Source organism: Rhagoletis zephyria, unplaced genomic scaffold (genome assembly GCF_001687245.7).
Source record: "Rhagoletis zephyria isolate East Lansing unplaced genomic scaffold, Rhagoletis_zephyria_1.1 Rzeph_scaffold_00097, whole genome shotgun sequence".
In the NCBI taxonomy this organism is placed as follows: domain Eukaryota; kingdom Metazoa; phylum Arthropoda; class Insecta; order Diptera; family Tephritidae; genus Rhagoletis; species Rhagoletis zephyria.
This window is the reverse complement of record NW_016157181.1, coordinates 244,564-263,431: the sequence shown is the minus strand read 5'-3', so window position 1 is coordinate 263,431 and position 18,868 is coordinate 244,564. Positions and strand designations below refer to the sequence as shown.

Sequence of the window (18,868 nt, the reverse complement as noted above, 5' to 3'; positions counted from 1 at the left end):
TTCCGCACAAAATTTTCTATTTACCTAGTTAATATATATTTAAAAAAGCAGACAAATTGGCCTATAAATATGCTAGATATATGACTTTTATTTATTTTTTTGTCGCGGTAGACCTTTCGATGGAAACACCCATATACAAACTTTACCAGTTCGACTAATTACAGAGGTACCTTTTTGAACTAAGAAAAGATCAGTACATCTGCACAATATGTACCTCGAAATTTGTAATTTTTTCTACTACGATTTTTTTTTGTATTTTTTATAACTTTTTTATTTAATGTCCTATTTTTCGAATCTTTATGTCGTTCAGGACTATAATTGGCTCTCAAAAGGTTTTGGCCTTAAACCGGTTTGATTTATACTCTAACGGAAAAAACGTTATTTAGATGTTTGTAACGTGAGGCTAAAAAAGCTTTTACACCCAAAATTGTTTCACGCCATAAATGTTCAAACACGACAGACACACTTTTTCTTTCATATATAGTGATACGTCTTACTGACTATTAAAATTATAAAAATTACATATGAATGTTTGTCCTTTATCTACACTTCAAAAATATGGTCACCGTAGGTATAGGCCAAGTGGTAAAATGGGAAGGTAATGCTATAAGATTTCATTTATGTCTTAAAATTCAGTCTCTAGAACTTACAAATGTCGTATTTCATACGTCTAATGCGGCGTTCTGTGTTTCTTAAAGATTTGTATTCAGTAAAAAAATTTGTTTGTTAAATAATATTTTTATTTTTATTTTTATATATATTTTTTTTTCAGATGCGGTTGATGGCCTGACTGAGCTGCGTCTCGAACAGTACGAAATTCATATCGAACGCACCACCGCCGGTCTTGGCTTGAGCATAGCAGGCGGCAGGGGCTCAACTCCCTTCAAAGGCGACGATGAGGGAATTTTCATATCACGTGTGACGGAAGGTGGGCCAGCGGATTTGGCTGGTTTGAAAGTTGGCGATAAAGTACTAAAAGTGAATGGTATTTTTGTGGTCGACGCCGATCATTATCAGGCTGTGCAAGTGCTGAAAGCATGTGGAGCGGTGTTGGTTTTGCTGGTGGAACGTGAGGTGACCCGCCTCATAGGGCATCCAGTGTTTACCGAAGATGGCTCCGTGTCACAGGTGGGTGTACGGATCGTAAATGTTAAGCGAAATTAAATGTTTGTTGCGGTGATTTGTGCCGTTAAACATGCAATTAACGTTGTAGGACTGTCAATTGTCGGTGAATGTATATTCCAAATAGATTTTTATTTACAACTGATATATACATATATATTTATTCATTTGTACAAATTAAATTTTCTTCACTTGCAGATATCTGTGGAAAATCGGGCGTTGGCGGGGCAACAACAACAGTTCACACAACAACATGAAAAATTCATTCCGGCACCAATTGAAATTATTCCAGAACAGCAACAGCACCAACAAAAGCAATCTGCTGCAAACTTGAACAGTTATCAAGCAAATGTATTTACAACGCCGTCAGCAAATGCGGTAAATTTATCACAGCAAGAGCAGCAGCAGCTACAACCACAACATGTTGGGGTGGCAACAACAAATGGCGTTTTGGAAAATGGCAAGGTCGGTTTTGTGTGGTCCCGGTCAGATGTGCAATTGAATTTTTACAATTCGTTAAACATGGTTTGGCAAATAAAATTATATAAAAGTGAGGACAAAAATGTATTTCCGCGGAAAAAGATTTTCTGATAGCAGGTTCAGATCTTTTAATATATATATGTATATGGGCCAAGCTTAGATTTTTTATGGTTTAGACTAAAATGTCAAGCTTTTCGCGATTCACGTGGTCAAAAAAACAGTAATTATGTAAGCCTATTAGTTTTTACTTCTTTCAAACAACTGACTACCCAGATTTGCAAATATACAATATATATACAATATTTGTCCGTGGTCATAAGTAATTACCGCCTATGTCTAAAATATGCTTTTCGCGATTCACGTGGTCAAAAAAACAGTAATTATGTAAGCCTATTAGTTTTTACTTCTTACAAACAACTGACTACCCAGATTTGCAAATATACAATATATATACAATATTTGTCCGTGGTCATAAGTAATAACCGCCTATGTCTAAAATATGCTTTCGAGAGAAATACCTTTTAATTATGAAGTGGACGACCATTTTTTCGAAGGTCGAATGGTTTTTTAGAATTAACTGTTTAAGGTTCACGGAGAAAAAAAAAAATGAAAATTTCAAAATTTTTCGAAATTCGAATTATTTTGAAAAAATACAGCTATTCACTTTCGCCATTAATTGTTTGGATTTTATTTGTTTTCTCGCGATTGGTAATATCGATTCTGTTAATTCTTTAAACAGTTAGCAATGATCATGATTTTAAAAATTCTTAATAACTTATGCAAAAAAATTGACTTTTACTGTGGAATCAGTGAAAGCGGAGGTCCTTTTCAACTCCTATTCTAAATCTGCTTTACGAGTTTGAAGTTCATTTTCTAAATCACGTAATTGCATATTATCGGCTTCCTAAGTATTTTAATATAACCAATTTCAGCTTTATTTGTATTGCATATATGGCAAGTAGGCTTCTTAAATTTCATATTCATAGCTGTAAAATATTGTTAAATTAAATAACTAAAAGATACGATAAAAAGCCTGCTTACTTTTGAAAATACTAGTATATGCAGAGCTACTAATTCCATCAGATTTCACAGAGATAAACCGGCATTAAAGTATAAGTATTTGCAACTTGTATCCCTCCTGGTATAGCGCCTTTCGTAATTTGGAAAGTTAGTTATGTGGTCCTTTAAAAGTTTAATTTTATCAACTGTAAGTATATTTTTTCGTCCACACTGATCCGAAAAATCACTATTAGGATAACAAAAGTATTTATTTTTTTCGGTCAAAAATAAAAGTTAAAATTTCACTTTTATTTTTTTCGGTGAAATATAAAAGTTAAAATTTGACATTAGCTTTTGGTCAAATACAAAAGTTAAAGTCGGATTTTTTTTAGTCAAAAATAACAGTCCACATTTTGTTATTTTTTGATAAAATTTGATCATGTTTACGTGTCTTTTCGCTTTTATGTGAAAAAATAAAAACTATATGTCAAAGTAAAAAATTCATATTTCTAATGTCATAACGGCTTTTTCCGAAAACAAAAAATAACTTATTTATTGCATTGCACATTTCGTTATCATTCATATTACAAATGGCATACTATACCTTGTTAATACGTAAAAAAAGGCTTTTAACTTTAAAGATTACAATCAAATAAAATAGCAATAGAATTAATTTTTCAGCTAAAAAATAATGGTCAATATTTCAACCTTTTTTACTGACTGAAAATATAAAAGTGAAATTTTAACTTTTTTGCCGAGTAATACATTTTTATTCAAGAATTTTATTGAGCTTGAGGCCGATTTTCAGTAAAAAATTTTTGTGGAAAGGCATCAACTGTATTAAAAAATAAGGATAAGGAAAAAAATAAGAATAAATCAATAAAAGTCAAATTTTAACTTTTGTTATTTGACTAAGAAAATAAAAGTCTGATTTTAAATCAGTTAGATTTTCTAGCGTTCGGTTTGCACTTTTACCTCCTAAAATTTAATGGGCTATGAAACTGCATACCCAAAATTTTTCAAAAAAATCTGATTAAAGGGTTTGAAATTTTTGGGGGATTTTGTTAAAATTTGTTGTATTTTTGTACCAACTTTGAAATATGGATTTATATAGTGTTTGATATATATTGCGCTAGACTTTTATACAAAAACATTAAACATCGCATAAACAAAGTAATATAGCCAAAACTGGTCAAAGTAAAGAGTTTCTATTATTTCTTCCACCACTATATATATATATATATATATATTTCACGATCCAATGATCGGATCTAAACCAGATTAGTATGGGACTACCTCTGAGACACTGCCTTTCCGATGCAGAATTATCGAAATCGGTTGACGTGGTCCAAAGTTATAATCCGACGAACTGATAACCTCCTCCTTTTTTGAAAGCCGGTTAAAAATAATAAAATTTTGGGTCAAAGTAACACAGAAACAATGTGTCTGAAAAAGGCATTTCGCCTTCTAGAAAAAAAAAATATTTTTACCCAAAACAATGGCCATTGATGATATTAACGAATAGATTGCGCCAAAGCCAAAGCAGTCATTTTGACACAATCATTGTAGAAGGGTTAAGTGGAACCTTTGAAATGCGCTCTGAAAATTCTAAGCCAAACCATAAAAACGAGATAGTAGTATGTATATTTCCAATGTTAATTTTAAGAGTCGAATCAGCTTCTTGTGCATTGATAGCATCTATATGTATTTAAATTATACATTTAACTTAAATATTTTAAAGTATACATTTACCATATTTATCTTTAATGCACTTATTATAGTTGCCGCAGGATGCCCCTTTGAGCTACCTTCAACTGCACACGACCTTAATTCGTGATCAAATCGGTCAGGGTCTGGGATTCAGCATTGCTGGTGGGAAAGGGTCGCCCCCATTTAAGGATGGCTGTGATGGAATTTTCATTTCACGCATAACTGAAGGCGGTTTGGCGCATCGTGACGGCAAAATAATGGTTGGCGACCGTGTGATGGCTGTAAGTCCATTAAATCTCTACCACAACAACAACAACACTATCTATTCAAATTGTATAACCACTTTAATGCTTATATTGGTACATACAGTAGGTAAAAAAGATGTTAAGGTATGCGTAGAAAACATCGCCATAAATACTTTCCAGTATTCATATGCGCTTTTTATACCCGAGCGCACTTGTGCACGAGGGTATTACAACATTGTTCACATAACGGTTATTTGTAACAGCCTAAAGGATTCGAGATAGATATAGACAACTTGACTGAGCCGGTCAGCGCCTTAATAATTCGTGTAATTGATCGCTGTCGTGCAGGGAGTGACTGTATATTTTGTTCGAAAAAAAGTAACTACTTTTGTGGGGCGATGGCTGGAAAAAGTCAGACTTGGATTCCTCTGCTTGTTAATTTGTTCGTTATTTTTATTTGTTTACATTTTTATTAATTCAACTTATATTCAACAATGCATATTTGTTTACACATTCTGCAGTAGGTGGTCCTATATTGGAATTTCGTCAGACTTAACATCAGAATAATAATATGAAATTTTGTCCTGATTTCGAAAAAGAATTTGTGCAGTGCAGAAAAAAATGTATTCAAAGTATATTTTGTATAATTAGAAAATTGTACAGAAAACAGACTCCCGATTGCGTCTGCATGACTCCTGCATGACTTTCTCACTCACTTTAAGTTGGTCATAGCTAATTAAAAGTGAGGTATTTATCGCAATCCCGCCAAAAAGCTAACTAAATATAAGTAACTAAGTATAAGTACAGTATAGATGTACTTTTTCTATGACAATTTAATTTTTTGTTTACCTACTGTATGGACAAGCGAAATTTTTTCTACAAAATTTTTTATTTTAAGCAGAAATGCCCCTGGAGCATCTATGTATATGCATTTCTGCATCAAAAACAAAATAAAATAAAACACCAAATGTCGTTTAGGTTTTTTGGCAGCTAGGCTCGATATAATACACAAATTTGGACATATGTCCGTACATTAGACTGGTTCAAAATATCTACATCTTTTTATTTTTTTCAAAATCCCCTGTGAAATAATTTGGGACAGTGATGAAAGATGCCTATCAAAAGCGCAGCTTTTAATATTAAGATTTAGTCGTCGCTCATAGCAAATTTCTATTTTCCTTTTAAATAACACAGGAAAAAATTTTTTCAATTTTCCAATTTCATAATTCGTTCTTAGGTCGACGTATCGGAAAGAACGATACATGTATGCATATGTAAAAGTCACTCCTCCAAAAGTTATTCAAGATTAGAGTCAGCACGTTTTTTATACCGAGGAAAATGCACAATATCGCCAACAAGAAAATTGCCAAAAATTATTTTGTAGTCACTTCAAACTTGCGCCTGTTATCTATACATAGTATAAAAGAATGCCGAGATTCTTTGCACGCGGCAAATCGAAAACTACTGAACGGATTTTGACGCGATTTTCTCTAATACACTCTGTATCGATAGGAGAGTGACCTTTTTTACTGTCTAAAAACTATAAGATCCGCGGCGTTCGTTGGATCACAAAAAGTGAGGTTTCAAATTAAAGCTCTTGTCCTCTAGAAGAGCACTAATGTCTTATTTTTTGAATAGGGTTGCCACCTGTTAAGAAAATTACTAAACTCAATCCTCATCAGTTCTGCACCGTCACTGTCAAATGAAAAGACTTAGCCTCTAGATGTGTAATAATGTATTATTTTTCTAAGTAGGGTTGCCACCTGTTTAAAATCTACAAGATCTTCACCGTTCGCTGGATTACAAAAAATGAGCTGTCAAATGAAAGGGATTGGCCTCTAGATAAGCATAAATGTTTTATTTTTTTTTGCGTAGGGTAGGGTTGCCACCTATTTAAAATTGCTATCTTATCCTTACGTAGAATAAAGCAAAGTAAAGATTTTTAAACCATGCTATTCTCGAAAACTACTGAATGGATTTGGATGAGATTTTGTTTTATATATTCTGTATCGAAGGGGGTATTTCTTTAGTGCTTATAATATCCCTAGGGTTGCCACCTGTCTAAAAACTCATAAGATCCTTACGTTGAATCTCTAAAAGTGAGATATCGAATGAAAACGCTTGGCTTAGATCCGTGATGGGCGCACTAATACTATCACATTTTGAGCATGTGTTAGTGTCTTGCGAGAGCGAACGGCTCGGCCATTCAATCGATTACTTCAGTTGAAACGAGGGGGTTGTGCTCGCACGATTCTGGAATTCAAGAAAAGGCAAGCACAACACCAAATTTCCGACAAAAACTGCGTGCTAAGAAGCGTACAAACAACGCAACATGCCTCGGCAACAGCCAGACTGATTCTTTGGTTGAATTTGGTTTTTTTTTTGTCCGGCAACATAATGTGTGAGCGTATACGTGTGAAAAGCATACAGTTTAGCTGTACGCGTGATATGAAATGCCCATTACTGCTCTAGATGTTCAGTAATGTGTTATATTTTGAGTAGGGTTGCCAATTTTTTAAAAATTATAATGTCTTCACCGTTCGTTGCACTAAAAAATGAGGTACCAAGTGAAAGGATATAGTATCCGAATGTTCAAAAAGCATTAGTTTTTTTTGAGTGGGGTTGCGACCTATTTAAAAATAACCACAATTTCATTACTTAAGTACATCAGAGTTTCACAGTTCATTTAATTAAAGAAAAAAAAAAAGACAAGTGAAAGGGTATGATGCGATGTGCAATAAGCTTTACTTTTTTTTTAGTGTGGTTGCCACCTATTTAAAACTTACCACCTTACATATAATACGTGAAGGAATTTTTATTAATTACATCAGATTTGCGCAGTCGTTAAATGAGTGGACTTGGCATCCAGATGTGCAATAAGGTTTTATTTTTCGAATAGAGTTGCCGCCTGCATAAAAAATTATAAGATCCACACCGTTCGTTGCATTAAAAACATAAGATGTCAAATGAAAGGGCTAAACCATTAGGTGTGCAATAAGGCTTTATTTTTTAATAGGGTTGCCACCTGCTGCGTATATGTACTTATTTATGTACACATTCAGCGCGTGGCGAAGCCTCGCGCATAAGAGGCCGGCTAGTACTGGAATTAAATGGGCTATAAAACTGCATACTCAAAAGTGTGAAATTTTGATGAAACTTTATCGGTCATTCCGACTTAAAATCGAGTTATGAAATCTCAAAATTTAAAAAAAATCTTTCCTATGTTATTTATAGCATATGAAAAATAGAAATTCGCGATGAGCGACCTCCAGAGTTAACATTAGGGGCAGCGCTTTTGACAGGCGTCTTTTTTCACTGTCCCAAAAATATTTCACAGGAGATTTTGAAAAAAAAAAAAATATAGCCGATTTTTTTTTAACCAGTCTAGTGAACATATGTATCTATGTTGGAATTTGTTTTCATTCACAGCGAATTTCGCAATTACTCATTGACATTTGCAATTTGTCGCGGTTGTCATTGTCGCATCCTGTGCATACGAAAGTGTTGGTTTACTTTGAGTGCTTCACGTGATTTGTATTTACAGATTAATGGTAATGACATGACGAGCGCATGTCACGATGCAGCGGTGCAATGCCTCACTGAACCGCAGCGGTTTGTGCGCTTAGTGTTACAGCGGGAGTACCGAGGACCCTTAGAGGCGCCTTTAAGCCCACGAAGTCCAGCTGTTTTGAATTCACTTAGTCCCTCGGGATATCTCGCAAATCGCCCAGGTGTGCTAGATCTCCGACTAAAATATTCCTTTCCATTATTTTAAAGTCGAATTGACTTAAGTTATTTTAATATTTTCTTCTAATAATTTTTCTCACTACAGCCAACTTTAATCGTTCTATTGGAGACATAATAACAGAGCAAGCTCAAACTAATTTGCAACAGACATCTGCACCAGCATTGGCACAACAACAGCCAGCCCAACAACTTTTTAACTATAACACCCAACCATCATCGTATGGGATAAACAAAAATTTTACAGCAACCAACGTAGCAGCAGAAACAATACCAACAGCAACTGTTAGTGGTAATATTGCCCCGAAAACCAACGGTTTTACGACCGCGGCAACAACTGCGTCGAATCAACAACTCCCACAACAGCAAATCGATAAGATTACGGGACAACCCGTTCCAGCTCCAAGACGTGCCAACTCTATTCCTTTGGGAGACGCGGTAGAAGAAACTATGCCAGCCAACGGTGATGCCGCGCCACATTCAACTACACCGACAAAACAGGCAACCACCCCAGCTATAGATGCTTCTTCAGAAACACAGGTATGTAAAGGTTTGATTTTCCACTAATCTACTATAGTTTATTAATTGTGTGTCTGTAAATGATTTGTATTATAAACGATACATAAAATACTCATTGGTTATTAGTCAACTATAATAATAGTTTTCGGTTATCATTACTCCATTCTACGTGTTCATTTATTTTTCCGAATGCAAAATTTTAGAAAATTACCGTCACTGCCGCTGACAGTTGTTGATAGCTTTGAAAATATGCACCCTTCACTTGTTTTATAATAGAAACAACAATTTCATTACACAAAATTCCAGTTTCCTTGCTTTCATTTATAAATTTAACTAGGGGTAAAGTATATGTTGCACTTTGGTATTTACTGACATCAAACACTACTTTTGAGTTGTGTTCATGATAGATCTGCAATGTGAAGCATAATTTTCCAATAAAATTAAAGTAATTGGTAAGTACGATAAGGTTATTGTTAGTATTATTGTATTATTGTAAAGTATTTTAGGTTACTGCAGAGTAAACTTTTGTAAGCTGGCGCGTTATATTTGTAAGTAAGCAAGGTCTTTTGTATGTAATACCTGCGACGCACATATGATATAGAAATTCCAATGTGGGTGTTCACATATGTTTGGTTATCAGGTTATCTGGTTATGTGGTTATTTGTTTATTCAGTTTACAACAATAGAAACACCATAGAATAATAATTTTTAACCAGATAACTAGGCAAGTGTGAACACCCACAATATAAATATTGTGTACAATTATTCGTAGCATAAAGGAGACGCAAGTGTGTCCCCAGCATAAATGACTTTTTATTAGATATTACTTATCTGTTCTGACCGACATCGAAAACATGTTGTCGTTGCTAAAACTGGTTTTCGACCTAAAACTTGTATTTTCGTCCGTGTAAAATCTGTCAAACGAAAACCAGTTTTGGCCGAAAACTACTTGAAAACTCACGTTCCACTCATTCCAATCGGTTCTTTTCGATTATTTATCGAAGTGGAAGTCATATTTTATCATCTTTAATACGCCATTTCGGATTTATTGTTAATTGGTTGGCCTAAGTAAAATAAGAATGAAAGGAAGAGGTTGTAAATGAAAAGAAAATGAAAGAAAAGTATTTTGGTTTTGTTTTTGTGTAGCAAAACTGTAATCAAAAGATGTAAGAAATGTAAACGAAAACACTAACAGCCGGTGTGAACAGCCTTCATTCAGCCCATAATCCCAAATCTCGTTTCCAAAGTGTTTTCGTTGTCGGTCAGAACATGGTATAAGGCTAAGGTAAAAAAAAATCGAAAGAGATCAATCAATCAAAGATAACGGAAACTTATAACTTGTTTTAAAGATTACAGTGCCTGATTTTAAAGGCTGTTGGCTGTAACTGATTATTTTTAAATTTTACAAGGATTTTATTAAATCCGTATGTTATAAAATTTATATAACACATGTGTTCAGGAATTTTATAACTATAACGGTTGTTTGGAATAGCCTGAAGCAATCGAGATACGTAGGTATAGACAATTAAGCGTTACGTGGCGTAGCTAAAACGTTAAAAAAATTTAAAAAGTCAAAATTTTAAAAAGGTTTTTCTTTATTTAAATACTAATTAAATGGCCCTTTATTTAGTCATGAAATTACAACTGTTGGTAGTAGAGATTTAAAGATATTAGTAAACATATGCGCTGGCGTGACGTTACAAAAAATCGAAGTGGATTTCGACTTGGGTTATAAAATTGCAAAACTCTTTGCGAATGGGTCAAGACTATTTATATAAAATTGTTTGTAGTAATATTTTAAATATTTAACCCTTTCAGTAAAATTGTTCAATATATTGGACAAACATTTTTTGTACTTAAAGCTCTTTTTTTCTTAAATAAGAGCTTTTAAAATAACAGTTGTTTTGAGAAAAGTATATTATTCTTATTTACCGCATTTCTTTTACTACATTTTCGGGATGCAGTTGACCGTGTTTTTTCACAAAAGTTAAAAGTGTCACAAAAATCGATATTTTGTAATGTAACATATGTGAACAAATTAACTATTTTTCGGTGGAATAGAGATCCGAAAAAATGTTAAATGTTATTCTCAGTTGTGAAATATATTTCGTAATAGAAAAAAAGAAAAACATTGATATCACTTCCCTGTAAAACTAAGAGTTTTATAAAATTTTTGATTTTATTTTTGAAATCAATGACCCAAAATTAGCCGGTAAACCAATTTTCAGATCTTTAGCTTCAGCGGCTGATTTTTTGTACTGAGAGGGTTAAGGTTAAATTTCGAAATCTTTAAATGTAGCGATATTTTCTACTCTTTGTTTAATCAGCTGAACTTTTTGACGTGGCTTCTTAACCTGTCGTTACGTTATTAAAATTTCCATTGAACAAGTTTTGTTAATATTGTTTTTTGAACGAATTTTTTAACGCAAAGGAACCATGCATTTTATGCCGAATATACTTTTTATTTTGACATCAGCGCCCCTAGCGGTTCCATTTTTGCAACATGCCCAGTTTGAAACAAATCAGAGCATAAATACGGCTTTTCAACATATCCACCTAGCTAGATCATTTTTCGCAAAAATGTTTCTGCTTAAATAACCAGTATATATAGAAGCCAAATTGGCCCATAAATATATTAGATATATGCATTTATTTGTTTTTCTCGTGGTAGACTTTCCGCTGGAAACACCCATATGCCTAAAAAAGTGCCGGTGTGCACATCATAACTTTAGTAAATATTTAGATATATTTGAGGGATTCACAATGGTGTCGTAAGTGTCGTATTGTTGTATGTCGTAAACTTTAAAAGCTTAAATAAATGTTTAGAGAACTTGAAACCACAACCAACTACTTTTTAACCCTGCAAAAATTCATAATATGACTTTGATGGTACTTTGTTAACCCCCTTAATATATTTTTTTAGGCGTTTAAAGTTTACCACATGCAACAATACGACACTTCGACACCGTTGTGAATACCCCAATTATGTATATTCCTCTGGTGCGAAGAAGGGTTAGTTTTGAAAATGGCATCGGACAAAGAGCACCCCTATATACACACATATGTATGTAGGTCATTTAAAAAACTACAATGTTTCAGTAAATATTGAAGCTAATTCGCATAACAATTATATTTACAATAACTTTGTACAACTTAAAAAACGGACGATTACCGGTCACACTTAAGCCGTCATCGATTCGCCAACAGTTAGCGAGTGGCGAAACGAACGAGCTCAATGAGGTACAACCAAGCTCGCTATTGTCCATCCTTGCTAGCTAACTTTGTTGTTGCTTTCACATGCGAAAGTTTTCGTTAAGCGACCGGAAATCAAAAATAGCGAGCAGAGAAGTGGCTATTACATGAATAACGGGTTTGTCGATCTCTACTAGTCTCAGTGCAATTATTACTTTCTCATTGCACAATACTTATAGTCACAAGTAATTTTTAGCAAAAAAGAAAAACCGACTTCAATTCTCATAAAAAAAATATATATATATCTCATGATCCAATGATCGGATCTAAACCAGATTAGTATGAGACCACCTCTGAGACACTACCTTCCCGATGCGAATTATTGAAATCGGTTGACGTGGTCCAAAGTTATGCGGTAACATACATAAAAAAAAAAAAAAAATTCCGACGAGCTGATGACCTCCTCCTTTTTTGGAAGTCGGTTAAAAAAAAAAACTTTAGTGCCTTTTCACGCGCTTTGGTTTCCGCAGGCCGCTTTGCGACAATGTATGTAACCGGGCACCGGCTTGTGTAAGAGCTACTGTAAATCCTTTTTTGGTTGTTGGTGTTTCCAGAAGGCAAATTGGCACTGAAGATGGCGAAACGCCGAAACCGGTTTTGTCACCAAACCAAATTTGACAAGGGATGATGGAAAAGTGTTCCACAGTAGGTGCATCCTCATATAATTGCTTTATGCAGAACGTGTGAAATGGCCCTAATGGTCCTATGCTTAATTAAGTCATCTGTAATAATTTAAGAAGCTACAGAATTCCCTTTATATTAATATCTCTGTAAACCGGTTATGATATTATTTAATTTAAATTAACAGCAGCAGTCCTGGTTTTTTTGAGTCTAAATTTGTTCCGTAGGCTTATGTACATTAATTATTGAATTTCATGTACGAGTGTACATGTATGTATGTTGTTTAGCCTCTTTCATTGAAAGGTAAGTAAGCGCGAATTTGTAAATGTTTGCGGTAAATTATGAATTTCACATTGCAATGGTCTACACATAATCACTAAATTAACTATAGCGGGACAGCATAAAATTGTTGATGATATTTTCTAAATAATTATTCGCCATTAAAAAGGACATACATATACATACATTTTTAAATTATTATCTTATCCATTGTGTGCTAATCTAAAATAAATTAATAATAATTATATTTAAACTTAACCACAATATTTCTTTGTGTTTGTACATTGCATGGCTAAATAGCATAGCTAAATGTGTACTAGGCGAATTTATTATTGTATTTTCCAGAGCCTAGTGTAAACTCCTGCACCCCATGGTATACATATAAATATATATCGATCCCTTTACTCCTGCATACACATACATACTACATACATATAAACTTACTTTTATGTTTAATTACTGCAAAACTTTTGTTTATGTATTGTCGGTTTTGTTTTGTTTTGAAACATTTTAGTTTAGACTTTTCATGTTTGTTTATTGTTCTATATAGGGAGCATTATTATGATTACCCGTTTCTTTGCCAATCGACGAAGGACTTTTATTTGAGTTGTATTGCATTTACTTTTGAGTATATACATAAATATTTTTAGGTATGCCTTTGGTTAATTAAAATACTATATAAATTGATCGCAAATTTGCTTTAACACATCGACACTAAAATTTAGTTTTTAAGCAGAATTTATAACCCAAAAACCTAAACAAGCATTATTTTCTCTTTTTCTTTCTTTTGATTTAATAAATATTTTTGAACCTATTTAACAAAAATGCGAATCAATCAATCAATGAAACGAAATGAAATGTCATTGAAACTACTACCACCAAAATTTAAAAACTTAATTAAAATTTGTATGAAATTTATCTAATGCTGGGGATCACTATGCGCCCAATGTAGATGCCGCCACTCCGTCCGCTGACAAGTGAAGATTTCCAAGCGATGATACCTGCGCATTTCCTAAGCGGTGGCAGTCAACATCAGGTTAATGTGGCGTGTGGCAACGAAGTGGGCGTTGGGCCCTCGGTCACCGTAACGGTGAACAAAGCTGTTCCAGATCTGCCCATGTTCCCCGCCGCGCCCACAGAGCTGGGTCGCATTACTGAAACGATCACAAAATCCACATTTACGGAAACCGTAATGACGAGAGTCACCGATAACCATTTAGCGGAGCCATTGATCAGTGAGGTGATTATCAAAAAATGAAAAAAGAAGAATACACAAAATACATATGTACCTACAGATGTATGTAACGTACTTTCACAAGTGAGCACAAAACGTACAAAATGTATTACAACCGTACAAAAGTACATAAAAAACAGTTGCAGAACACTCTTTGAAATCACACGGTATACTCCAAATAAGGAAAGATCTATTGAGTTTTTAGTTATTGCACTTTTATTTGCATCCACTGATTTTATTTGACAATGGGGTCGTTTTTCATTCGGTTCTCCAAATTTATTCCATATAATTTTTTTTTGTGTAAATAAAAAATAAAACTCCAATTTCTAACTGGATGCTTAAGGTGCACCTATAACAAATAACCAACATTCAATCACAAATTCTTTCTATGGTTTATGGATTTTCAACGATTTTTAAGTTGCAAGTGCTTCTAACAATTTGAACGAATGCGTAGATATAGGAAAGTAAACTACATACGTGTACGTACGTTACGCATTAACGCTAGCAAATGGAGCATGCAAATGTAAATCCAACTTTTGAACAAGAATTTACGTGAGCGAAAGCAAATATGTATTTCATTCTGCTCTTTTCTGTATGCTTCTTATTACATAATTGGGTAAAATAATTAAAGAACTTTTTAATACAATAAGTTAGTCAAAATATGTTATATTTCATTGATTAACAAAGACTGGGTTTGCATTTGCATGCTTCAAACAAATGAATTATTTTTTACATTCATACATAAGTTCATATAAAAACTTTACTGAAAATAGCTATATACTACATACATACATATCGTCGTTTAAAGTGCAAAACCGCGTATCAGCAAAATGCAAAACCGCGTATGTGAAGTTGTAGAAATTATTTTCTAAAGCGTAAAAACACTCATATTTCAAAATGGTTCTCTTTTTTTATAAAGCAATCGCATTTCTGGCTAGTATATTTCAGGACGAATGGATAAGGATTGAGCCAAGAGCTTGTGTGAGCAAATCCAATTTTTGGCAGCCAATGTCAGTTACGCGGTTTTGCAGAATGACGATACGCGGTTTTGTACTTTAAACGACGATATGTATGTATGCGAAAATGTTGGGTTATGCATGTAAATATTTCAACGGCTTATATTCAATATCTGGAATTTTCACAAAAATGAGATTTTGTTAGAAAACTCCACTGAAGACTTAACTGTCATCGATTATGTTAATGTTGACCTTGTATATCGCTTGTGAGCAGAATTTACTACAATTAATATCGGTGATGACAGTTAAGTCCCAGTTGGGTTTTAACATCAGAAAGTAGTTGTTGTGAAAATTGCAGAAGAAGGCATTGAATATAAGTCCTCGATGTCTGTTTTTTTCATGTATTTTATCGTAAGTATCTACTCATGTACATATGGTTTAGATTAAAGTGGTGTGCATGCAGGAACTTTGTTTCTCATTTTTAATTTTATACATTTTACTTATTTGTTGAAAGAACGTCATAACTAAAAAAAATCCAAAATACGAGAAAAAAGCTTTAATTAGGGTTTCCGCATTGTACAGAAATAAATAAAAGCCGAAAGGCATTATTCATGAAAAATAAAATGGATTTAAAGAGCTCTATAAAGTGACATTTTCATAAAAATTTTAAATTTATAAAGCAGTGGAAGTCTTCTTTATGTGTTATGAATTTGGGTGTAACAATATAAAAAATTTAAATCAGGGAACGTTAGTTTCTTGCTTTTATAAAAGGCAATTGCTTGATTGCTAAACAAAGTGGAAATAAGTAAAGTTATAAGGTTTGAGACACGCTTGACGGATATCGTTTTTTTTACCTTCCTTTTATTAACTCGGAATGTAACGATGTAATACTGATGCGCCTAAAAGATGCAGCGATTTCTATTCTTAAGTTACATACCTGATGACCAGTGTTGCCGCGAATCATTTTTAGCGGTCCGAATTTCGTCCGAATTTCTAGTCTTCTTGGAAGCAGAGATGTTGGCTATTACACAGTGTCGAATACCATATGTTTTCCTAATGGCAATATTTTTTACAAGCGTTTGTTTGCTCCTGAAAAGTACTCATTTTACGTTCGATAAATTGACATGGTAGGGACGATATAAGGAATTTTGGAGACCCAACTTGGTTGTTGTATCAATATTTGCCACGTCCATTATTTTTAAGAAAACAACGAAACAATTTTTTTAAGGTCATTTCTGTCAGTTTTAGTATAGTTTAGGCTGAAAGCAAAATTTGAGCAACGCAGTCGCGCAGAAAATCACAAATCTTTGTTTATCTAATATGGTATAGGCGGATAAAGACATGTGCGAAGAAAGGTTAAAAGAATCATATCAGAACCAAATCTATAAATTTTAAGAACCTAACAAATTACGAAAAAGAAATGGCCTTAAATTTATTTTTAGCCGTTATCAGGATTCTAGCGACTCTCTGGAATGTGAAAGTCCATCCACGACAGACCGAAAGAAATGTTTCACAAGATATTAGACACAACTAAGTAGATCCAGTACAAAACATCAGCTATATTCCTAGTTTTTTGCCGTGTATTAACTTCGTTAAGACAAACGCCACTATTATTTTGAATAGCACAATTCATCACTTTGGTTTTGTTTAACGCCGTAGTGTTTTTACATGAAACCTTAAATATACTCGAATATATCTGGAAATTACGTTTTAAACACTTGAGCTTCTAATTTGCTAGGAATGATCCAGCTAGACATAACATCTTCTTTAAAAAAATTAACCCATAAAAATATCAACGAGAAAGTGGACATAAATTGTTGGTTTTTATGAACTGAAAATATGAAATTGCCAGTGGAAATGTGGATATTATATTTTGCCTTTGAAATATACACATAAAGTATGGACGGTAAAAAGTAGACAACGACTAGCACCCCTATTGCGAGTGTCGAGGAAATATGGGCAATCCGAAGCAGATACAGAATTGAGTCATATATGAAATTAAAGGTTAACCGAAAATTTTCAGATTTCAAATCGGGGGTCCACTAACAGAAATGTAAACTTCTAAAGAATCCCTTAATTTATTCTCAAGCAACGCATTGCATTCACACTGATATAGTTATTGTATTGTTGCTTAGAGCAGATGTGCCCGATCAGTCTCAATATGGTGTGTGACGAAAGAACATCAAGAAGGTTTTAGTTAGAAAATATTTTGAAGAGCTTGAAAAGTCGTATTTAATTTAATTACACACAAGTAATAGGAAGTATTAAAACATGGGTGTCAAACAATAACGAAATCTTTAGTGTGAACGTATAGATTATCTGTGACATGTTAGAAAAGGGTCGACGGCTGTTTAAAGCTGTAAATTCAAATTATTTAATAAGTTAAATGAATTAATAAAAGATGTGCATCAATCAAAATGGTAAGTTATTTCTAACCTACATACATATATTATTATGACTTAGAAGCGAATACATTTGGCGAAGCGAACGGTTTGGTGAATAAACATGAAATTTGCATTAAGAAATTTCACAGTGCAAAGACCTTATGCAAGTTTGTACAAGCGAGCAAATTTATTCGCTTCGCCAGTCACAATACCAGCCTGTAATATATATGTATCACAATATCAGATGAAAGAGATTCAAGAGCTTTTAGTTAAAAAATACCTTTGAAGAGGTTGCTGTTTGAAAAGTCAATTTTGACTTAATCCATCACTGAGTTGAAATATTTATCCCACTGTCAGAGGAAAGATATTTGAAAATACTTTTGAGTAGGGTGGCCACCTGTTTCAAAAGTCTAATTTACTTAAATTATACAAAGTTATACGAAATGTTAGAGTATGAGCGTCAAACGAAAGAGTTTTAAAAAGACTTTAGTTTAAAATTATTTTTGATTAGGGCTGCCACCATCGGTTCTTCACGGCATTCCACAAAAAAGTCCAAAGTTATCAGATCGCAATTCGGTATCCAATTGACAGCTCCGGGACGATGGATACCAGGATACCACGATTACCTAATTTGGCGGGCAAAATATCACTTTTTGTGCCATGATCAAGTCCATGCCTTCAAATTCCGGTCACAAAAAATCGTATTGGTGTCAAAAGAAAGAGTTTTGAGAAACCTTTAGTTTAAAAATATGAAACTAATTGCCTTTTCAAATAATAATTGCGTTTGCGATTAAGACTAATAAGGCTCTTGGGTACAGGGATGCCGTTTGGATCTAAATAGATCCAATTGGATACATTTTTAGACGAATTTTTGCGGGATACTTATTTTTTCCGGTCAGTGGATACCTTTTTAAATAGGACAAAATTTTATTTTTCCTATAAAGTTTTTTTCATTCAAAAATCGATTTTCATTAAAGATGGTAGAAAGCATTACGTTTTCTGAACGTATGAAGAATCGCTACTTAAGCGTGAAATTAAAGCATTTTATTTTTTGTGAACGAAGCAATGAACATATGAAGAGATCTCACCAAAATATGTATAATCGCAATTGCTTTAATTAGCTTAAAGTATGCTTTAAGCAAGATCTTAATATACATATCGTCGCTTAAAGTACAAAACCGCGTATCAACAAAAAGCAAAACCGCGTATGTGACGTTGCATAAATTATTTTCTAGAGTAAAAACACTTATATTTCAAAATGGATCTCTTTTTTATAAAGCAATCGCATTTCTGGCTAGTATATTTCAGGACGAATGGATAAGG

At 33.5% G+C, this 18,868-nt stretch overlaps 1 protein-coding gene across 9 annotated transcripts in view; it reads left to right on the top strand.

Moving 5' to 3' along the window:
• The window catches only part of LOC108376139 (scribble planar cell polarity protein), a 483,715-nt gene that overhangs the window by 260,333 nt on the left and 204,514 nt on the right, over positions 1-18,868 (top strand). For 8 of the 9 annotated variants that reach the window (XM_017632340.1, XM_017632348.1, XM_017632331.1 and 5 more), the window contains 6 exons: positions 773-1,128; positions 1,321-1,587; positions 4,383-4,592; positions 8,101-8,287; positions 8,389-8,840; positions 13,924-14,211. In XM_017632340.1, the coding sequence (XP_017487829.1) occupies positions 773-1,128; positions 1,321-1,587; positions 4,383-4,592; positions 8,101-8,287; positions 8,389-8,840; positions 13,924-14,211 (1,760 nt within the window). The remainder of the gene's footprint in view (positions 1-772; positions 1,129-1,320; positions 1,588-4,382; positions 4,593-8,100; positions 8,288-8,388; positions 8,841-13,923; positions 14,212-18,868) is intronic. The other variant, XM_017632355.1, reaches the window with a different exon arrangement.